Here is a 17,314-nt window from a genome sequence, read left to right as displayed (position 1 = left end):
GGAAGGAATTTTCTTCCCGATCATTTCCCAGGAGTTTCCTGTGTTGTCTCTCAACACAGCCCGACTATCATTTCTCCGTCAGTGTACCGATATATTTTCGGAGGACTTTTGTCACATCAGGTGGCTTTAGTATTACCAACTCCACTCGCATGGAAGAGTCCTGGGAAGGTTAGCTTGTTTAAGAACATTGACGCAACAAGACTGTCTGGCGAAACGAGACTATGCAGCTTAGAAATAGCCAGACAGTTTGTTGCGTCACAATGCTCAACTCGATCACAATGCAAAAATCGTGGTTGATTTTGGGGGTTCCAGCTCCATGAGCAGAATATAATTTATATTTTAATATTTAGTACTGCGGCAGCTTCTCATAGATACCCGTTTTATCAAATTTAGCGCTCGACAAGCCGGTCAAAAATGCTCGTAAAATTGCCTTTGGACAAATGGAAAGTATGACGTAAACCAAATGCAGTCAGCCGTTCAATCTCGCTGTGCCCACACCATTTAGGACACCATGCTTTCACCCCTAATGGGTGGGCTGGACCCAGATTAAGAAACCTGCCTTTCATAAACGCTCTTCTCGCTTGTAACGCGGTCCTTTTAACACAACACCATGAACGAAATACACTATATGGCAGGCCGTGTTATTTTTGGCATTTTCAAATTTTTATTTTTGGCAGTTTTGGCATCTGGCTCCTGAAATGCCAAAAATAACACGGCCTGATGATGGCTGAGTTGCACAGGTCTTTACGTTAATCTCTTGGTAGAGTCCTAGCTAGTGTTAGTGATAGTGAAAGAACTTATACTATTTAATCCCCACACGTTCACGACTCTAATGAGAGTAAGTTCTGTGTAAAACAATAAACATTGACTTTAGGGTTATCAATTATGAAAAATACTTACCGTACATATTTTGTGATCGGAAAAAGAGTAAAAAAAGATATAATAGCGGACGAGAAAAAAAAATAAGATAATTTTTACCGAAAATATCATTAGGTTGACTAAAAAAAGAGTAATTTAAGCATCCTTGTAGGACATTCTTTTAAAAAGTAGGACAAATCCTCCTAAAGGAGGAGATATGGTAGCCCAATTCTGACCGTCTGCGTTTTTCATAGTTACAACACATGCGCGCAGTAGTATGTGATCTGCTCTGCTCACATGCTATACCATGCTATTATTGTGATACATTTTTGATTCGTCCGAATAATTGATCCTTTCCGATCCAAACCTGTACCGGCGTAATTGAGTCAAGTCGAACCAAGTTATTGTTCGCGGTCCACAAAGTAATTCGATAAACCCGATATTGCCAACCCGGCTGGTGGTTGGTGATTCAAAACCAGAACTACGCTAGAATGAAGTCCGTGGCAGTCAAAATTCTCAGTTCGACGTAAATGGTACGTAGTCACTAGCCGACCAAAATAGAGGTCTCGTGGCCACGACAAATGTTATACTTTTACAAGCCTTTATTATAGATTTGTTTTGCCTCGTCACATGTTATATTTCACCCTGATTCATTATTGCTTCCACTCTCAGATATCCTTTCATTATTTTCTATGAACCTAAACTCAAAGTCCTGACGTTTCAACTTCGTGGCACCAGTAATGTGCATGAAGTGTCCTTGACCAGCTAGCGGCTACATTCCGGGATTGTAATTTAACGAAGCTGTACACAATGGTCGAGCAATACCAGAGCCTGATATTGGAAAGACTGATAAAAAGAGATGCGGAGGTATCTCTGTATAGAGATCTGATCCAGACGAGTATGTATCTGATACGCGTTTGCAGTGCTTCGGTATCATACTCACGACATCAACATTTTACAGATAACCAACAATCTGACGAGCTGGTATCTCTTCGGCAGCAAACAAAACGCATGACACATGAGCTGAGCTCTCTAAGACGCGAGAACGAGGACATCAGAATAAAGTTAGAGTCCGGGTGGGCTGTACTTTTTCTGTATTTCTCGCCAGGAATGCTCATACGTCACGCGTATGATTTGATGAAAATATGTATTTCGATCATTATCATCAAGCATTTCATATCTATCGCGAGGCCATACCTTTTTCTTTTTATTGTCTAATAATAACTCGTCAATGCCCTTAATAAAGCTGGAAGAAACCTAAAAAAATTTCCCTATGTTATCACAGTTGCTAATGCTATGTTTCTTTTCTCGTAATGGTTTTCTGACTCGTTTTGCATTTCAAACTTGTTTTGAGCACTGTAAATCTCGCTGCACAATAATATTTTCAAGATAAATTGGCCCAGCAGGCAGTGTTTGATATTTTGCATTTTCATCATTGGAGAAATATTTTTACATCAAACGATTGTTCCGATTTAATCTGCTGCGGTTTGACAGCGGAATGCAAAACATGACGGTAGCCGCCTGTAATTTATTTAATGATGCAGTTAATAGATTCCTCTCCTTATGATAAAAAATATCATGACCCGGCAGTGCCGCGGGTGAGCAAACCTTTCCTGAGGCAGTTTTTCCCGATTTGTAGGCAAAGTGTAGCATTTCGTTTCAAAGGCGTGTTTTGATTCTTAGCGGCGGTGAAAAGAGCGAACGATTTTCCGCCCTTGAGCAAAAACTATTCCGCGCCCAAGAGGAGTTAACAGAAGTTCATCGTACCAAAGGCGCCAACGCGCAGCAACTTATCAATCTCAACCTGGCTTTGCAAGAGACTGAAAAGGAGAAGAATTCTTCCAATGATTTGTGAGTGGCTAACATCAGCAGCCATAATAGTATCATGTTTATAGTGTTCTGTAGAATTCCTCTTCAAGTCCAAAGTCTTAAAATTCGTATTGATGGTTACTGTTGTATATCGGGCTTTTCCAGTGGGGGTCAAGGTAGTCAGCGTTGCTATTCAAATAGAAGTATAAGTAATGTTGTTAATCTCTCAATTACGAGTAGTACTAGTAGAAATTTTCAAGACCTGTCAAAACTACTTCATTTGAAACTAGAAATATGAAGGTCTGGAAACTACTCAAGTCAGTAGTTCGACAAAATATATTTGGGGGACTGAGGGTCGCTTAACTTAAGCAGTTTAACGGAGTTGGCTACTTCTGAAATGAGTAGATGCATCTTCGGGACTGTTGCGAAATGAATAATGACCACTACAAATAGGTACACAATCTTCGAAAATATTGCGAGTTGCAAGTTCCTCTTACTGTGGTACAGGGCCTGTTTCTTGTGCTTTTCATGACAAATTTCATTTATAACTTATGCAGGCTTGCTTCAAAACTAATTTCTACTTTTCATTATGCAAAGGTTGGAAAATATTTAGTTCTGCATGGATACATGTTGAAGTAGAAGTAGTATAAAACAATCACTTGAGTAAGTGGTGCAAGTAGGGAACGTTGACTAACTTCCTAGAAGTATTTCAGTACTGGGTTTTTCTACATATGACTGATATATCACAACTTGCCGTATGCTGTAATATGTTTAGTTCCTCAATTATGGCTCATTATTATTGGACACTGATTAACGTCGCTCGTCGCCAGGCTTCACGCTGCGCACAAGAGCTTAGCATTGTTTGCTGCATTTCTTTATCCTTTCAGATGATAGTGCGATTGAGGTTATAACCTATTAGCTTGCAATAAAACGGTAGTCACACTCATACTGGGCACTGCGTGGGATTTATTAATGACTGTTAATGATCCATACACACGACACGATACTTTGTATTGCAAATCGGATTGTAGAATTTGCCCCGAAAATTCTAATCATCAGCGTACATTTTTTTGCATTCACACAGATTAGCTGAAAAGACGAAAGAGATCGAAAGCTTGAAGCAAGAACTCGAAGATATCAAGCAGAAATACGCGGACAGCCAGAAGGTATGGGCTTTGAGATGTTCCATAATCTAGGCCTATGTCTTTTAATGCGGGACACTTCTTGTCATTCCAGTCGAACGAAATGATCAAAGACGAACACGAGGCCCTTCATTTGTTGTACAATCAAACGGAACTTAGGTTACGGGCATGCCAGTCTGAGAATAGCGAAATGGAAAAGCAGCTTCTCGAGTTGAAAAGGTATCAGGCGGATCAGATTGAGAAGGAACGAACTGCTCATAATATGTAGGTGTTCTTGTGCTGGATCCATTCAAACGTACATTCCTAATTAATATCTATGATACTGTTTACATTCAGGCGAATAGAACCTACACCTATCAATCCATCTCATCCAAATAATCCTGCCATGACAAGCACGTAAGTCCACATTACATTGGAAATTTATAATTTTGTTAGTTCAAGTGACTCTGTGTTTTATTGGAAGGCGATTTTTTATATTCTTTTCATATTTGGCGTCCTGAATCGATAGACCCACTTTCCCGTTTTCCCTGCACTATGCAGGGTTGTGGACTAAGAACTACGTGAAGCCATTTCAAAACTCACACTATTATTCTGCTTGCCTATTTATGGTACAGAATCGATTGTGTTTATTTCACAGTTTAAATACCGCCAATCAATCAATTGAGCTATGTTATCATCGTAGTAAATATTAGATGTAATGAAAAGAGAAATGATGAAAGAAGTGACTGTATTCTTTTTAGAAAATGATTTTGAAGTTTTTCGTTTCAGAAATGACTTTCCCCCTGGCAATGACGGTAGTCCGCAAAAAAGTGCGAATGAACGGTGAGTGCTTTACGTTTGATCTGGAAACAGAACTTCATGGAGTAATCGTTTCTTTCTGTAGATCGTTTTTTCAAAGAGCTTCGGACATATTCAGGTACAGTTATCAGCGCTTGGTTTCTATGAATCTATTGACTGCATGACATCGTGGTGATAGGTGGCGTGTCATATTACTTGCTATCCTGTGTAGAATTTACAAGTCATAACCAGTCGCTAACTCGATATTTTGCATAGTAGCTTTTACTGCAGACACACCTATTCATCTGGCGATAGTGTTTAAAGTCTTGAAAACCTTGACACATGATGTTATTGAATGGCCTTTGATGACTTAGTAAAATGCATAACTATCATTTTCTTGGTGAAGCCCGGATACTATGCTTATGCTGCTGACTCTATCAACCAGTAGGCCTGCTCAATTCACAAGATACTACTTCGCTGCCTTCCAGAACTGTGATTCCCAACTGCTTCAAACAATAAGTAACTTGGAGTATATACAACTTGTGGGCACACAAACTTCAGCATACCTAATTCATCGGTAAGGTGTTGAGGTGCCCGAAATTGATACTTGATTTTGCAAGAGTTGATTTTATACAAAAATGTTTTTCATTAAATGCATTTGATATCTTGCAAATTGGCCCTTTGCCAGCATAATTTCCTTAGTTACCAATCATGTGATTAAGTTAACATTCTTGCTTAAACTGCGTATTTCGTAAACTTGACTTGTATTGTCAATGCGTTTGAGCAAATTTCATTTTACTCGGTGGTAAGTAGCAGATGGTTTGAAATCACTGTTTTCGCAGTTCTAACAAGATCGTATGTGAACTTATTTATAGGAGCAAACCTGCTGCCCGTAGCCCTTCAGTTGAGTCGGCCCCTGAACGCACTCCTTCACATCAGGGATGTATTTATGTCAGACTGCCCAATCGAGCACGTTGCAAATGGGTAAGTTGCGTATTTTTGCTTGGAGAATAATTTACCCTGCGGTCTTGCCTAATTTCATGATAAAATCCACAGTCCCTAGCAAATTATGAAAAGATATTCATGTTGTTGGGTGGAGTGAAAAGGCACATGCATTTTTTCCTTGAACATTTGGCGGAGTCCAAATGTGATAGTTTCATCATTCACTATAGTTGACTTTGAAATTTGCTACTTCACAATGATGAGCAATTGTTTAAACCAGTGGTTCCGAACCTTTTTCGGTGGCAGGGCCGAATTTAGAATTTCAGAGTACGGTCGGGGCCGCACGAATACCAGGGCAATGAAAGGAACCCAAAATAGTCACCAAGATATGAAAATTCGCATTGTTCCGATCATTCGCTTCACGCCATTAGCCATTGTGTTGCCACGCTCCCGTTGTTCAGAAAAATCAACCTTTACTGGCTATTTCGGAATAGTTTTATTGCCCTAGCGAGATTTCAATTCGCATTTTTCGAATCAGTGCGACACGTCCTTTCGATAAACACCGTCATATCAAAATATTCGGACGCTTGGGTCGCGAGCTATGGGACCACCAATTATGCTATTTTTGCCGGCTAAGCAGTACGCATCTCGGCGTATTCACTATTCAATCGTGAGTCACTTGTTGCACATCTATCCGTAAATTAGTTATCAATACCCAGGGCCGTAACAGCCCTTCGTTGCCCCCCCCCCCCAAAAAAAAACGTTGCTCTTGGCCCCCTCAGGCTAGATGGCTGTTTACCGCTATTTATCATCTAAATCGGGTGTCCGTCTTAGGCAGCTTCTCTCGACTAATCGCGCCAGGCGCGAAAAATTTCTATAATTGATGATTGAATCGGTCAATATAATCGGGAATTGAAAATATCTTGGTATCAATTTTTATCCTCTCTCTGCTCACGTAATCAGATTGACCGGTTGAGCCGAGTGAGTTGTGTTTGAAAAGGTAGGACCACTCAATAATAATTAAACATCTTCGGGCGTATACCCGTTGGCAGGATCGAAACAGCACTTCGCCAGGCCCCTCAAAACACTTGGGTCTTGAGCTCCCATACGGTGATAAACCGACCCCGTCCCGTTGTTCGCTTCTGCCACGAAATTAGGATCACCGTTTAGCAGTGTTGGGATCAAGTCACTACCATCGAGTCACTAGTCATCTCGAGTCATTGCACATTTTGACTCGAGTCAAGTCAAGTCAATCGATTTTCAAAGGTGACTCGAGTCAAGTCAAGTCAGTCGTTTTTTGGAGGTGACTCGAGTCAAGTCAAGTCACAATTCAAGTCAAATTGAATTTTCGAAGTATGAGTGAGCAAATTCAAATTCATTATATTTTACTAGCCGTGTTAAAGAGATCAATTGGTCACGGTCAATGTTCCCTCTAAGCTGCGCACGTGCACAAATGCGCAGTGCTTTCACGGTCTCTGCGCACGGAAAATCCAAGTTGCGCGCAAAAAATCCGAAGTGATGACCTTTTTTTTAGTCGTCACGCACTGTTTTCCAAGGGTCTGCGCAGTGAATTAGTGAGCGTGCGCAGACTCGTCCAAAATTAGAGGGAACATTGGTCACGGTCATTTATCTTGAATCAAATAACGAATATAAAGTTAAATATGCATGCAAAAATGCATTGTATCGCTCACGCACACGTAGAACTGCTAATAAAATACGTCAGTAACTGTATAGCTACATCAGAGGTGTCAAACATAAGACCCGTCAAATGATTTCATTCGGCCCGCGAAGAAATTCTGAGTAGGCTATATGTTGAAAATTGCGTGATTTTATCCAACACATTTCTCGAATTTGTGGCAAAAAATACTACTAATAAATATTCCTTCAAGCAACCATCCGACAGCGGAGTGGTGATTGTAGTCATCGCCAGGAGAAAAACGCTGACATGGACATCCAATTTCGACTTCTGAGAATGCGAAAAGTGCATATATTGAGTTAGGAGTTAGTAATATTTTGGAATCATTTGACTGGTGTGGCCCTCGAGTAATCTGAATATTTGAATTCGACCCGCGACGTCAGTTGAGTTTGACAACTCTAAGCTACATGCTAAAGTCTCTTATTATCTGCCAAAATAGAGGATCGAATACGAAGCCTCGACAAGATGAAAAAAATTGATATCGTACAATATACTAGCCATCTATGCACATCCGTGAGAATATAAATGCATAAAATATATTTGTTCGATTTAAATCATACAAGAGGGTTGGTAAAGGTGAGCGTCCTGCAATGTACGGACAAAGCCATCCAATCAGCGATACGTTGCTCTGCTACTACGACCACGCAAGCTGTGATCATTTCGTTTGCAGTCAGTGTATTTGTGATGTAACAATGTAGGATCAGTGAAACGTACAATCAGTGAATGATTGGTTGCTCTCACAAGTGACAACGGCGTATCGTGAATAATCCGAACATGCACAAAATACATTGATTTAGTCGACACCGTTTACTTGATGACTTGAAATTGACTCGTAAATTTTGCTCCGAGTCACGAGTCAATCCACATATTTGAAGTGCCGAGTCAAGTCAAGTCATTTTTGCAGAGTGACTCGAGTCAAGTCAAGTCAAGTCATCGAAAAAGTTGACTCGAGTCTGACTCGAGTCAAGTCATGACTCGAGTCATCCCAACACTGCCGTTTAGTGAGGCCAGCGTGGAGCGCTAAAATTTTCGATAATTCAAAATAAAATAGGTTAACAAGATCGGGATTTCCATATATATTGCTATCAATTACTTGTCCTTTCTGCTCACGTAATTAGATTTACCGGTAGAGCTGAGTGAGGTGTCTTGGAAACTGTAGGGCCCGTAAATAATAATTAAACATATTCGGACGGGCGGGCCCGTTGGTACGACTTCGTTACATGATATTATTTCGTGACCTCCAGTCTGCTATATAAAAAAATATAGAATCGCCCAAACGTACTAAACTAAAAGATACACACGATTTCAGATTGGTAGTTCTTCACTGGCGTATAATTCTTCCCTGCGGGATGGTAGCCTGTTTGTCTCGTGAGGCTCAGATTGCCAAGACAGGAATATTCGCCGCCAGTCATTTAGGCGCCTATGGTCAATTATACCTATATGTATTTTGTATATGCATAACGAAGTTTCCGGTCAGCGTAAGGGCAGTCCTTTTCGGCCAAGGTTTTCTCGTTGTCGATCGTTCTGGCACACTTCTTGGAGTCGCATGCTATATGGCCTAAAACTTTATGTCTTCGTGCGCCGTGGCGCGGTAATGGCCAACGCCGATATGCCCACTTCTATAAATCTTGCATATTTTATCTTGGTGGAAGAGTATTCAATAATGAAGGTACTTGGAAACTTGAAATCGCGCGCAGGGCAAAAAATTTTTGAAAAAGTTGCATAAAATTTCACAAAATACTCTGAATACTTTGTTGCGCCGATAGCAGACGATATATATAAACGATAAATCAAGGAGCTTTTCTCGTGGTACATTGAGGGCCCTTTTTATTTGATTAAAAAGATAGAAAGAGGACAAAAATGAACATTTGGAAGTTTTGAAACACGAACTAATCAAATCTGGCTACGATCAACAGCTAATAAGGAATCAAATAAAAAGGGCCCTCAATGTACCACGAGAAAAGCTCCTTGATTGCAGTCGAAATCACAATGAGGAAACACAAGGTCGCAGAGTGCCGCTGGTCACTACTTATTTCCCGGGAGCAGAAAAGATCCGTAAGATTTTACGAAAACATCAGCGAATACTAATCAACGATCCGAAATGCAATGAAGTATTCCCGAGAAGACCTATTTTAGCCATACGGCAACCACGCAACTTGCGTAACATTTTGGTAAATAGTAGGCTACCTCGGTCAAGACGAGAACATGGCGTGGAAAATTGCGGACAGTCCTCATGCAAGACGTGTGTTATTCTCAATCACAGCACGGTGATTACAAGAGGACCCGCCCGGCACAACATCAAAGGCCATTTTACTTGTAAATCAAGTAATGTCGTATATTTGATTCGCTGTCGAAAAGGATGTACGAATGCATGGTACGTAGGAGAAACCAGTCAACCTCTCCACAAGAGAGTAAATGGTCACCGACATGATATCTCGAAAGGTAACATATCGAAGCCTGTCGGTGATCATTTTTCTTCCGCTGGGCACTCGGAGAGCGACATGACTATCAATGTATTGGTCGGGAACATGGAAGCACGCTACTCTCCGCAAGGCTACAGAACAAAAATATATCGACAAATTTGATACTTTCCGACAAGGGCTGAATATAGATAGAGGATGTATGTCTCACCACACCATGAATGCTTGACTTGACACCTTTTGTTCTTTTCAAATTAGCATATAAACACCTTATCCAATCCGATTTTAGGCACACAACTCACTATTTGCATTTCAAATCAAAACTTGATATTTGTGTCTATGACGTCATAGAGTACGCGACTTCGGAATCTAGAATTTCTCATTCCCTATGATGTCATAATATGCATATGTTCAAATTGAAAATATTTTTGCGTTGCTCTTTTTGCGTTACTTTCGCTTTGACACCTGATGATGGAGCAGCGCTCCGAAAGCTCGTGTAACTAATAAAGTTATATTCATTCGCAAGTGGACGTTAAATAGAGTGTGAAAGCTACCAAGGTCTTACATAAAATACTCTATTATTCATGCTAATTCATTAAATAATTTTGGGCTCCCTTCGAGCTCGGTCCCCCCAATTGGGGGACATGGGGTGCGGCAGTTACGGTCCTGTCAATACATATATCTATACCTATATCTATAGGTACTGCTCGTTTAACTGGAAAGTTAGCGCACATTTGCATTGAAACAGCAATGACGTATAATCTTAGCAGTCTACTCACAACTTTCCTGCAATCCTAATTGAAAACTCCAGACTCCAAGCCGAGCAAGAGTATTTTATAAATATAATATTTTATTTTCATAAATCGATTTCTCAATATTTTTGTGGGGGCCGCAGAAAGGCTAGCTGGGGGCCGCGATTGGGAATCACTGGTTTAAACCATGATTTCAAACAGGGAATTCCAAATGAATCATGTTCAAACAAAGTAGAACGAATAGTGAATGCTATGAATTTCCTTTCCTCTCTATATAGCTGGTATTGTAAAACAGCAGCTCATATGACTGTTATTTCATTAAGAATGCCCACCATCTCTGTATGAAGTCATTGCATGGTGGCTCCTGTATTTATGGTCATTTTTAGTTAGATCGCTTGCCATATATTGCGAAGTCATCGAGGTTCACCGGTGGGCTCTCTGATATGTGTAAAATTATCTGATCGTGAAATTACATTGATTGTAATAGCGACTATTGTTTTCTGTTCCAACTTTGTTATGACACAATAGTATCATTCCTCTTTTGGTGATGACATTAATTCCTGTACCCTCCAAACTACTACATGCTGCACATATTAGTTAAAAATTTCACAATCGCTGTGAATTCTACTTCAGTAGTGATGGCAGGTAGCGTCATTGAAGATTGACTCTACTTTTATGAAGTTATTCTTGATTGTTTTCTGCTAGAACTTGACTCTATCGCCAGCGTTTCCGTAGTTGCCTTTTCCTTTTTTAGTCGTAAGCATTGCATGTATTCACAGAGAGCCCACGAGGGCGAAGTGACGTCTGTGAAATTTTCAATGTCCGGTGATATTCTTGCGACGGGTGGCTCGGACAAGTTGATCAAGATATGGGATCCGTTAGGAGGTTTGTGGAAATGTAACGTGATTCGATTACAAATTTGCAGGCTTTATAATGTCTTCCATTTTTATGAAGTCCCCATTTTCCTCACTGGGATCTGGAACAATTATGGATTCTTCGTAGCTAAGCTTGTTTGATTTGTAATTGTAATAGTATAAAAATCTAAGTGTCAGTGTTTCTTGAATGTTCGACTCAAAATCCAATCAATCAATCAATCAGATACCTAATCTTGTCCAGCCCGAATTCATTTGTCCTTCTATTTTTACAGACAAGTGTGTTTTGAGTCATACGCTGCATGGCAGCAATGGTGGAATCACATGCATTGATTTCGACGCTCATGAGCAACTGCTGATCGCTTGTTCTAACGACTATGCAATAAGACTTTTCGCTTTATCAATACAAAGACTCAAAGTAAGTAGCATGGTAACAAGAGCATGCCACAGCCAATTGGAAGATATCTCGCAATTGAAAATAGCCTGTTTAATAGTTCTTGTGTCTTGTGTCATTATAAATATTTATCATGGGTCATCAGGCAATGACAGGTACTCCCTAACAGGCCCGTTTGAATGTTGATCACTAAGCCATCCGAATTCTGATGTCTAGGTAACAAAGTTAAATGTATATGATATGATATCTAATGAACGGCGTCAACAAAGTCAGCAACCCGGGTTATGTTCATTCTTCATAATATTACCACACATTGATGGAGGAAGCCCAGCATGACTAATACTAACTTACAAGGGCAGTCAAACAGTGTGCAGTGCCATTGCACTTGAATGTAACCTTGTAGTGAAATTATACGCCCATATCCACTGAGTCAATGAGAATTACAGTGTCGATAATATCTTGTCTGTCGTGGAAGCCTTGAAATCATGCCTGCGTCCAAAACATGGAGTACAATGCTGCACACGTTGACGATTATGTGAAATAGTGACTTACTAGGAGCATTGTCATAGAGCACTATGAAATGGTCAAGGTCAAAAAATACCAAACCATCTTCATTGTAGTGCAACTAGCATTATATTATTTTTGGCCAAATAAAAGTTATATATTCAAACTTTTCGATCTAATTTTCAATTTGCCCTGGGTTTGTTTCATCTCATTCTACCTCTCTCCGATACATCAAAAGGAACTCTATTCTGACGTTTTGTGTATTGACGCATCGAATCCCATTCGATAACCTTGAGTGAGATCCATTGAGTTTGCTACTATGGATGTGAAGAACGTTTGTTACCGGTTCCGTTTAGCTGACTTTGACGGGCCACTCGGGAAAAGTTCTCGCCGCCAGATACCTGAGTTACGGGTCCAAGATGGTGTCGGGCAGCAACGATCGCACTGTGAAGATCTGGGACTTGAAGGGGGGGTCCTGCGTTAAGACTTACCTCGCCGGCTCGTCTTGCAACGACGTCGTCACGACGGACCAGTCTGGCGAATGTGTGGCCAGCGGGCATTTCGATAAGAAACTGCGGTTTTACGACACGAGGTAGGAACGCACGGGATATGGCCGCAGAAATTGCGGTCACAGATTGACTGCATGCGTTACTGTACGCAAGCGCACGTATATAAAGGTATATAAGCACGGACTGTTCTCCAAATGTCCAAATTTGACAGTTTCGATGATTAAATTATTAGGTTGCGTAATGACAAGGCCGAATTTGGCTCAACTCTAACAAGTAGAAGTCCAGTAAAATTTTTGGAAGCATTAGTTACGGCTGTGCACAATTATTTGAGTACGATAATCTGAATCAAGTATTGATTGTCATGTGAGTCGAATCTGGTGGTGAGATGATTTTTGTGGGACTGAAGTTATACGCTCCTTGGCACTAGGAGTTAATATATCAACGGTTATTCTAGTTTCGATGCTCTTTCCCGCTGTGGAATGCTGTGAGCCTCGATTGGTCGTATCGTATCAAAGCTGCGAGCGTTAGCGAAAATGACATATCTGTGAAGACGCGAAGAACCCACAGTGTTGTCATATAGTGAAATAAAATATTCTGAATCGAATCACTTGGGGGACTCGATTGTGCTCAGCCCTAGTAATAGTATTTACGGCGGCAATTTAACTTGTCGAGTCTACAGAGATGGCAAAAAAGAGTCGTCATCGTTTGTCCGAGGTAACGTTGTAAATTTGATCGAGGGGTCGCGTACTAGTAGGAAGTAAAAATTACGGGTTGCTCCTTGCGGCTCATGCTTAACGAGACGCCAATAATACATACTCTTTCCAAAAATATACGGCGATACCATGATACAGAAGGCTATTTTTCCTAGTTGCAGTCGGTAGTCTGACAATTCTGCTCTTACAGCTCATTTACACAGTCCAAAACTTCTTTCTACTTTACAAAATCCACGTAGTTTTGCTAAAATAACTGTTCGGTAGATATGGAAGTAGTCTGAAAACATGAACACTTGAGTAAGTGGTGCGATTAAGGAAAACCGACTTGAGCACTCCGAAAAGTCTAAGTATATATTGACAAATTCAGGAGTTCGCTGCGTTTATTCATGTTGTGTGCACCAGCGAGGGAGAAAACTCATATTAGGCAGACACCCAGATACTATTTTTTGTTGCTTGAAATTGTGTGGCATTAGTATCTGAAGCAGCAACACTACACCAAACAACACCAAAAACAAACAAGACAGATAAATTATAAATTTTTCCTCTCTCCCTGCACTTCAACAAAGTATTGTAGTCTGTGAATGTAAGTGCCACTGCGATTGTGGCTACGTGGGAAGAACGACACAACGTTTGTAGGACCGCATCATTCAGAACAGGCAAAGACCACGAATTCTGCCATTGGGAAACATTTGTTGGATATTTCTCTTGAAAAATGTGAAAAATTATCGAGACCACAGATTCGGAGTCGTCGGGAGAAGCTGTTCGCTTTCGTTTGTGTGTCTTGGCGTCGACTTTATTAAAATAAGCCAACCAGAAGGAGTTCGTGAACCATCTAAAAATAGTACATCGAGCGTACGTGATCACTTTGCCTCGATTATATGAAATTTCATGCCGGTGACGTCATATTTGGCAATACGATTGTTCATATGTAGTGTTCTTTCCGATTTTCTACTAGTTCCGGACGATTCTTCCTGTTGAATGTCAGCCGAAAATATTCAGGTTTATTTCAATATTGATACATTATGGCTGCATATTACAGGTCAGGGGGGTCGTCCGCAAACTTCGAGATTCCAGTCCGCGGAAGGATAACGTCGCTCGACACTCCTCTGGACAAAAACACGATTCTCTGCTGCACCAAAGATCACACTCTGGAAATTGTCGATTTGCGGAAAAGAGCCGTGCTGAAATCATTCGAGTAAGGACGCGGTGTTGCCTTCTGCAGCGATCAGGCTTATTTAACATCTGCCATTTTTAGACATGAACTGTTTCGTGTAGCTACGGACCAGTGCCGCTGTGCGTACAGCCCAAACGGCGAGTATGTGGCCGTCGGTTCCATGGAGGGTTCATTGTTGGTTTGGGACGTGGTGAGCGGAGATATTGAGACTACTGCTTCCGGGCATAAGTATATTCGAATGCTTACTATTGAAGTATTGCTAGGATAGCTCACTGCTGTATTTGTGCAGGGATCCTATTCTATCGTGTTCGTGGAACGGCGGCAGTCTTCTGACTGGCGATAAGGGTAAAAATTGTATCTTGTGGACGGACACTTGAATCGCTGATCGCATTACGGAATCTCCATGCTATTCGACTAGCAGGGCTCCCAATCGATCTCCAATCCCAGTGACTGCGGATTTTGTGGTCATCTCGTATATCTTGGAAAGGCAGAGATATTCGCAATGTGAATGTCACATGCACTCACACACATACTGTAGTGTATATGCTGCTCCAATAAGGAGAGACTGTGATGACTAGGGATAGGTAAAACGGATTGCTGATTCGGAATAGAATCATTTACGCTATGTACGGCTCGAATCGGAGATGTCGTGTCGAGCCGAGGAAAACAACGCTGGTGACTCAACGGTTTTGATTGAGGGCTCTCAGAGTGCAGTCGTAACTGTAATTGTATGAGGCGATCTCGTGCTCAGAGATCCATCCTTTTCAACTTGAAGCGACATTGCGAAGAAGCACTTCAATCTTGTTAACACTTGACTGCTCGTTCAAGAATCTCGCTCATACATGTTAATGTGGCTGCTGAAACGCCTCTATTTGCTCAACTTTCCTATGGAAATGGTCGGTGGCAGTTACATGTGATGCGGCATTGCGGTGTATTTATGTGGTTAATATCAGGTTGATCATTTCGGCCAGATCTTTTTGACTTATCCAAACTGGCGAATAGATGTCTTTAGGTTCCCATAACCGTTGCAGTTAGCGCCCCGAAAGGACTACATTTCCTATTGTGGGAGCAGTGCGACACTGACGCTGTTAAGGTCATTTCTGATCCATGATTGTTTTGATTGATTACGCAATAGATCTATGCTTTGGATTTTGTTTCGACTCCCCAATGTACCGCTGTTAATTTCCATCGATAAAATAATATGGAAGGGTGGTGACTGGTGATTGTTCGAGCCTGATTTTCAGTATCTGTTTCGAATCCCGTTACAGTTCTATTTTGCCCATCCCTAACGGTAATAAAATTGATTTGATTGCGTCTTGGGTCCGATTATTCCTGTTCAGTTGCGGCTTTTGCTATATTGCTCTTGCTCGGATTCAGATACTCGAATGTCACGTTTCGCGGAGTTCATGGCGTCGTTTCCGCAGTCGCAATCCTTGTAATTATTTCTGCGCTTCTCCGATGTGGCCCGGCATGTCGTGGTTTTTATTCTATTATATATACCGCTTTCTGGGCCGTCATCTGTGGTCGCCGGCCGCTTTGGTTTGGTTGTCGTGTACCGTGAGTCGATGTTCGCTGATACTTGATATGCACTTGCGTAATAAATTTTTTGTATTGCATCGGATGTTACCCTGTGGAAAGAATATTTACTAGCTGCAGTCCCAGTCCGAGAAGGTTCTGTTAAATGATTGTTGGTTGGTTGCGGATACCGACGGTCGACTGATAAACAAGCTATCTTCGTTATGTGCTTTGGTATAGTTCCCATTATAAACCTCAATGACTTAATCGAAGGTTTAAAATTACAACCTTACCATAAGCACGTACGCGGTACAGTGTAGCTTGCGAACCGTTCGGTCGTGCTTTGCGCAACCTGTCACGTGACCGACATCCCATGCAAATATCCGATTGAGTAAGAGCCATTCGAGGGAAATATTTTCAAAACACACTACACGTACATTTGCGGACATGCAAATACTCGATATTTTAGACTGGCGGTTTTTGAAAACGATAAATTTTAGAAATCTGTCACTCAAATTGGCAGTTCATCGTGCGCCAGTAATAAGCCTATGGCACAACTCGTGTGCCAACTGTATCCTTGACAGACTACTGTGGTTTATATTATTATATTAGTAATACGTTACTCGGGGCCTACGATAAGTTATCGTAGGACCCGCGTTACTATTATATGCAGTAGGTACGATGGCGATTGCTGTGAGCCTCAGTCTACAGGTCATCGTGTCGTTGAAATAAAGGCCTATGTGAAAATTGCATACCTCTAATTGTTTTGTGGGAATGACAACTTTATGTCGCTCCATTTATAAATCGTTATTCGGACAGAATTCAATCGTCCGCGTGAGCCTAACCATTGAAACGACGCAAATTCGGTGCGATAGTATCAGTTACCAAGGTTTATTTTCTTAGATTCTTTGCAAACAATCTTTCGGCAATCATATATGCCAATGATGGACATATCACTATAATAGCCCGTACGAAATTAATATTTGTAAAATCTGTTTTAGGAATAACAAATTATATTTTAGTGCTTGCGATTGGTCGGGGTAGTTATTTGATTGTTGGACCTCACTAAAGGCAAAGAGGGATATTATTGGGAGCTCCGCGCGTTATTAGTAACCGAAAGTAGGCTACATTTTTGAAGTTCTGGTCTGTAAAGATGAGGCGACGCATTAGCAAACAATACTCTTGTGTAGACCTAGACAACGTAGACATGTATGTTTGTATAATGTATATTGACGAA

The 17,314-nt window shown here is 41.0% G+C and overlaps 1 protein-coding gene across 1 annotated transcript; it reads left to right on the top strand.

Moving 5' to 3' along the window:
- The first annotated feature begins 977 nt into the window (after positions 1-977).
- Positions 978-16,178, top strand: LOC145446140 (autophagy-related protein 16-1-like). The gene is made up of 15 exons (XM_080324365.1): positions 978-1,756; positions 1,820-1,934; positions 2,542-2,709; positions 3,752-3,833; positions 3,904-4,073; positions 4,146-4,205; positions 4,578-4,631; positions 4,693-4,725; positions 5,462-5,570; positions 11,176-11,281; positions 11,544-11,686; positions 12,523-12,758; positions 14,428-14,583; positions 14,644-14,790; positions 14,852-16,178. The coding sequence occupies exons 1-15, from the start codon at positions 1,669-1,671 to the stop codon at positions 14,937-14,939; spliced, it is 1,755 nt and encodes a 584-aa protein (XP_080180491.1). The 5' UTR covers positions 978-1,668; the 3' UTR covers positions 14,940-16,178.
- Positions 16,179-17,314: the final 1,136 nt, after the last annotated feature.

This window comes from Botryllus schlosseri, chromosome 9, assembly GCF_051294905.1.
Source record: "Botryllus schlosseri isolate E-star chromosome 9, Bs_hap1, whole genome shotgun sequence".
Lineage (NCBI taxonomy): Eukaryota > Metazoa > Chordata > Ascidiacea > Stolidobranchia > Styelidae > Botryllus > Botryllus schlosseri.
Note: the sequence above shows the minus strand (reverse complement) of the source record. Positions and strands in the feature narration are given on the sequence as shown.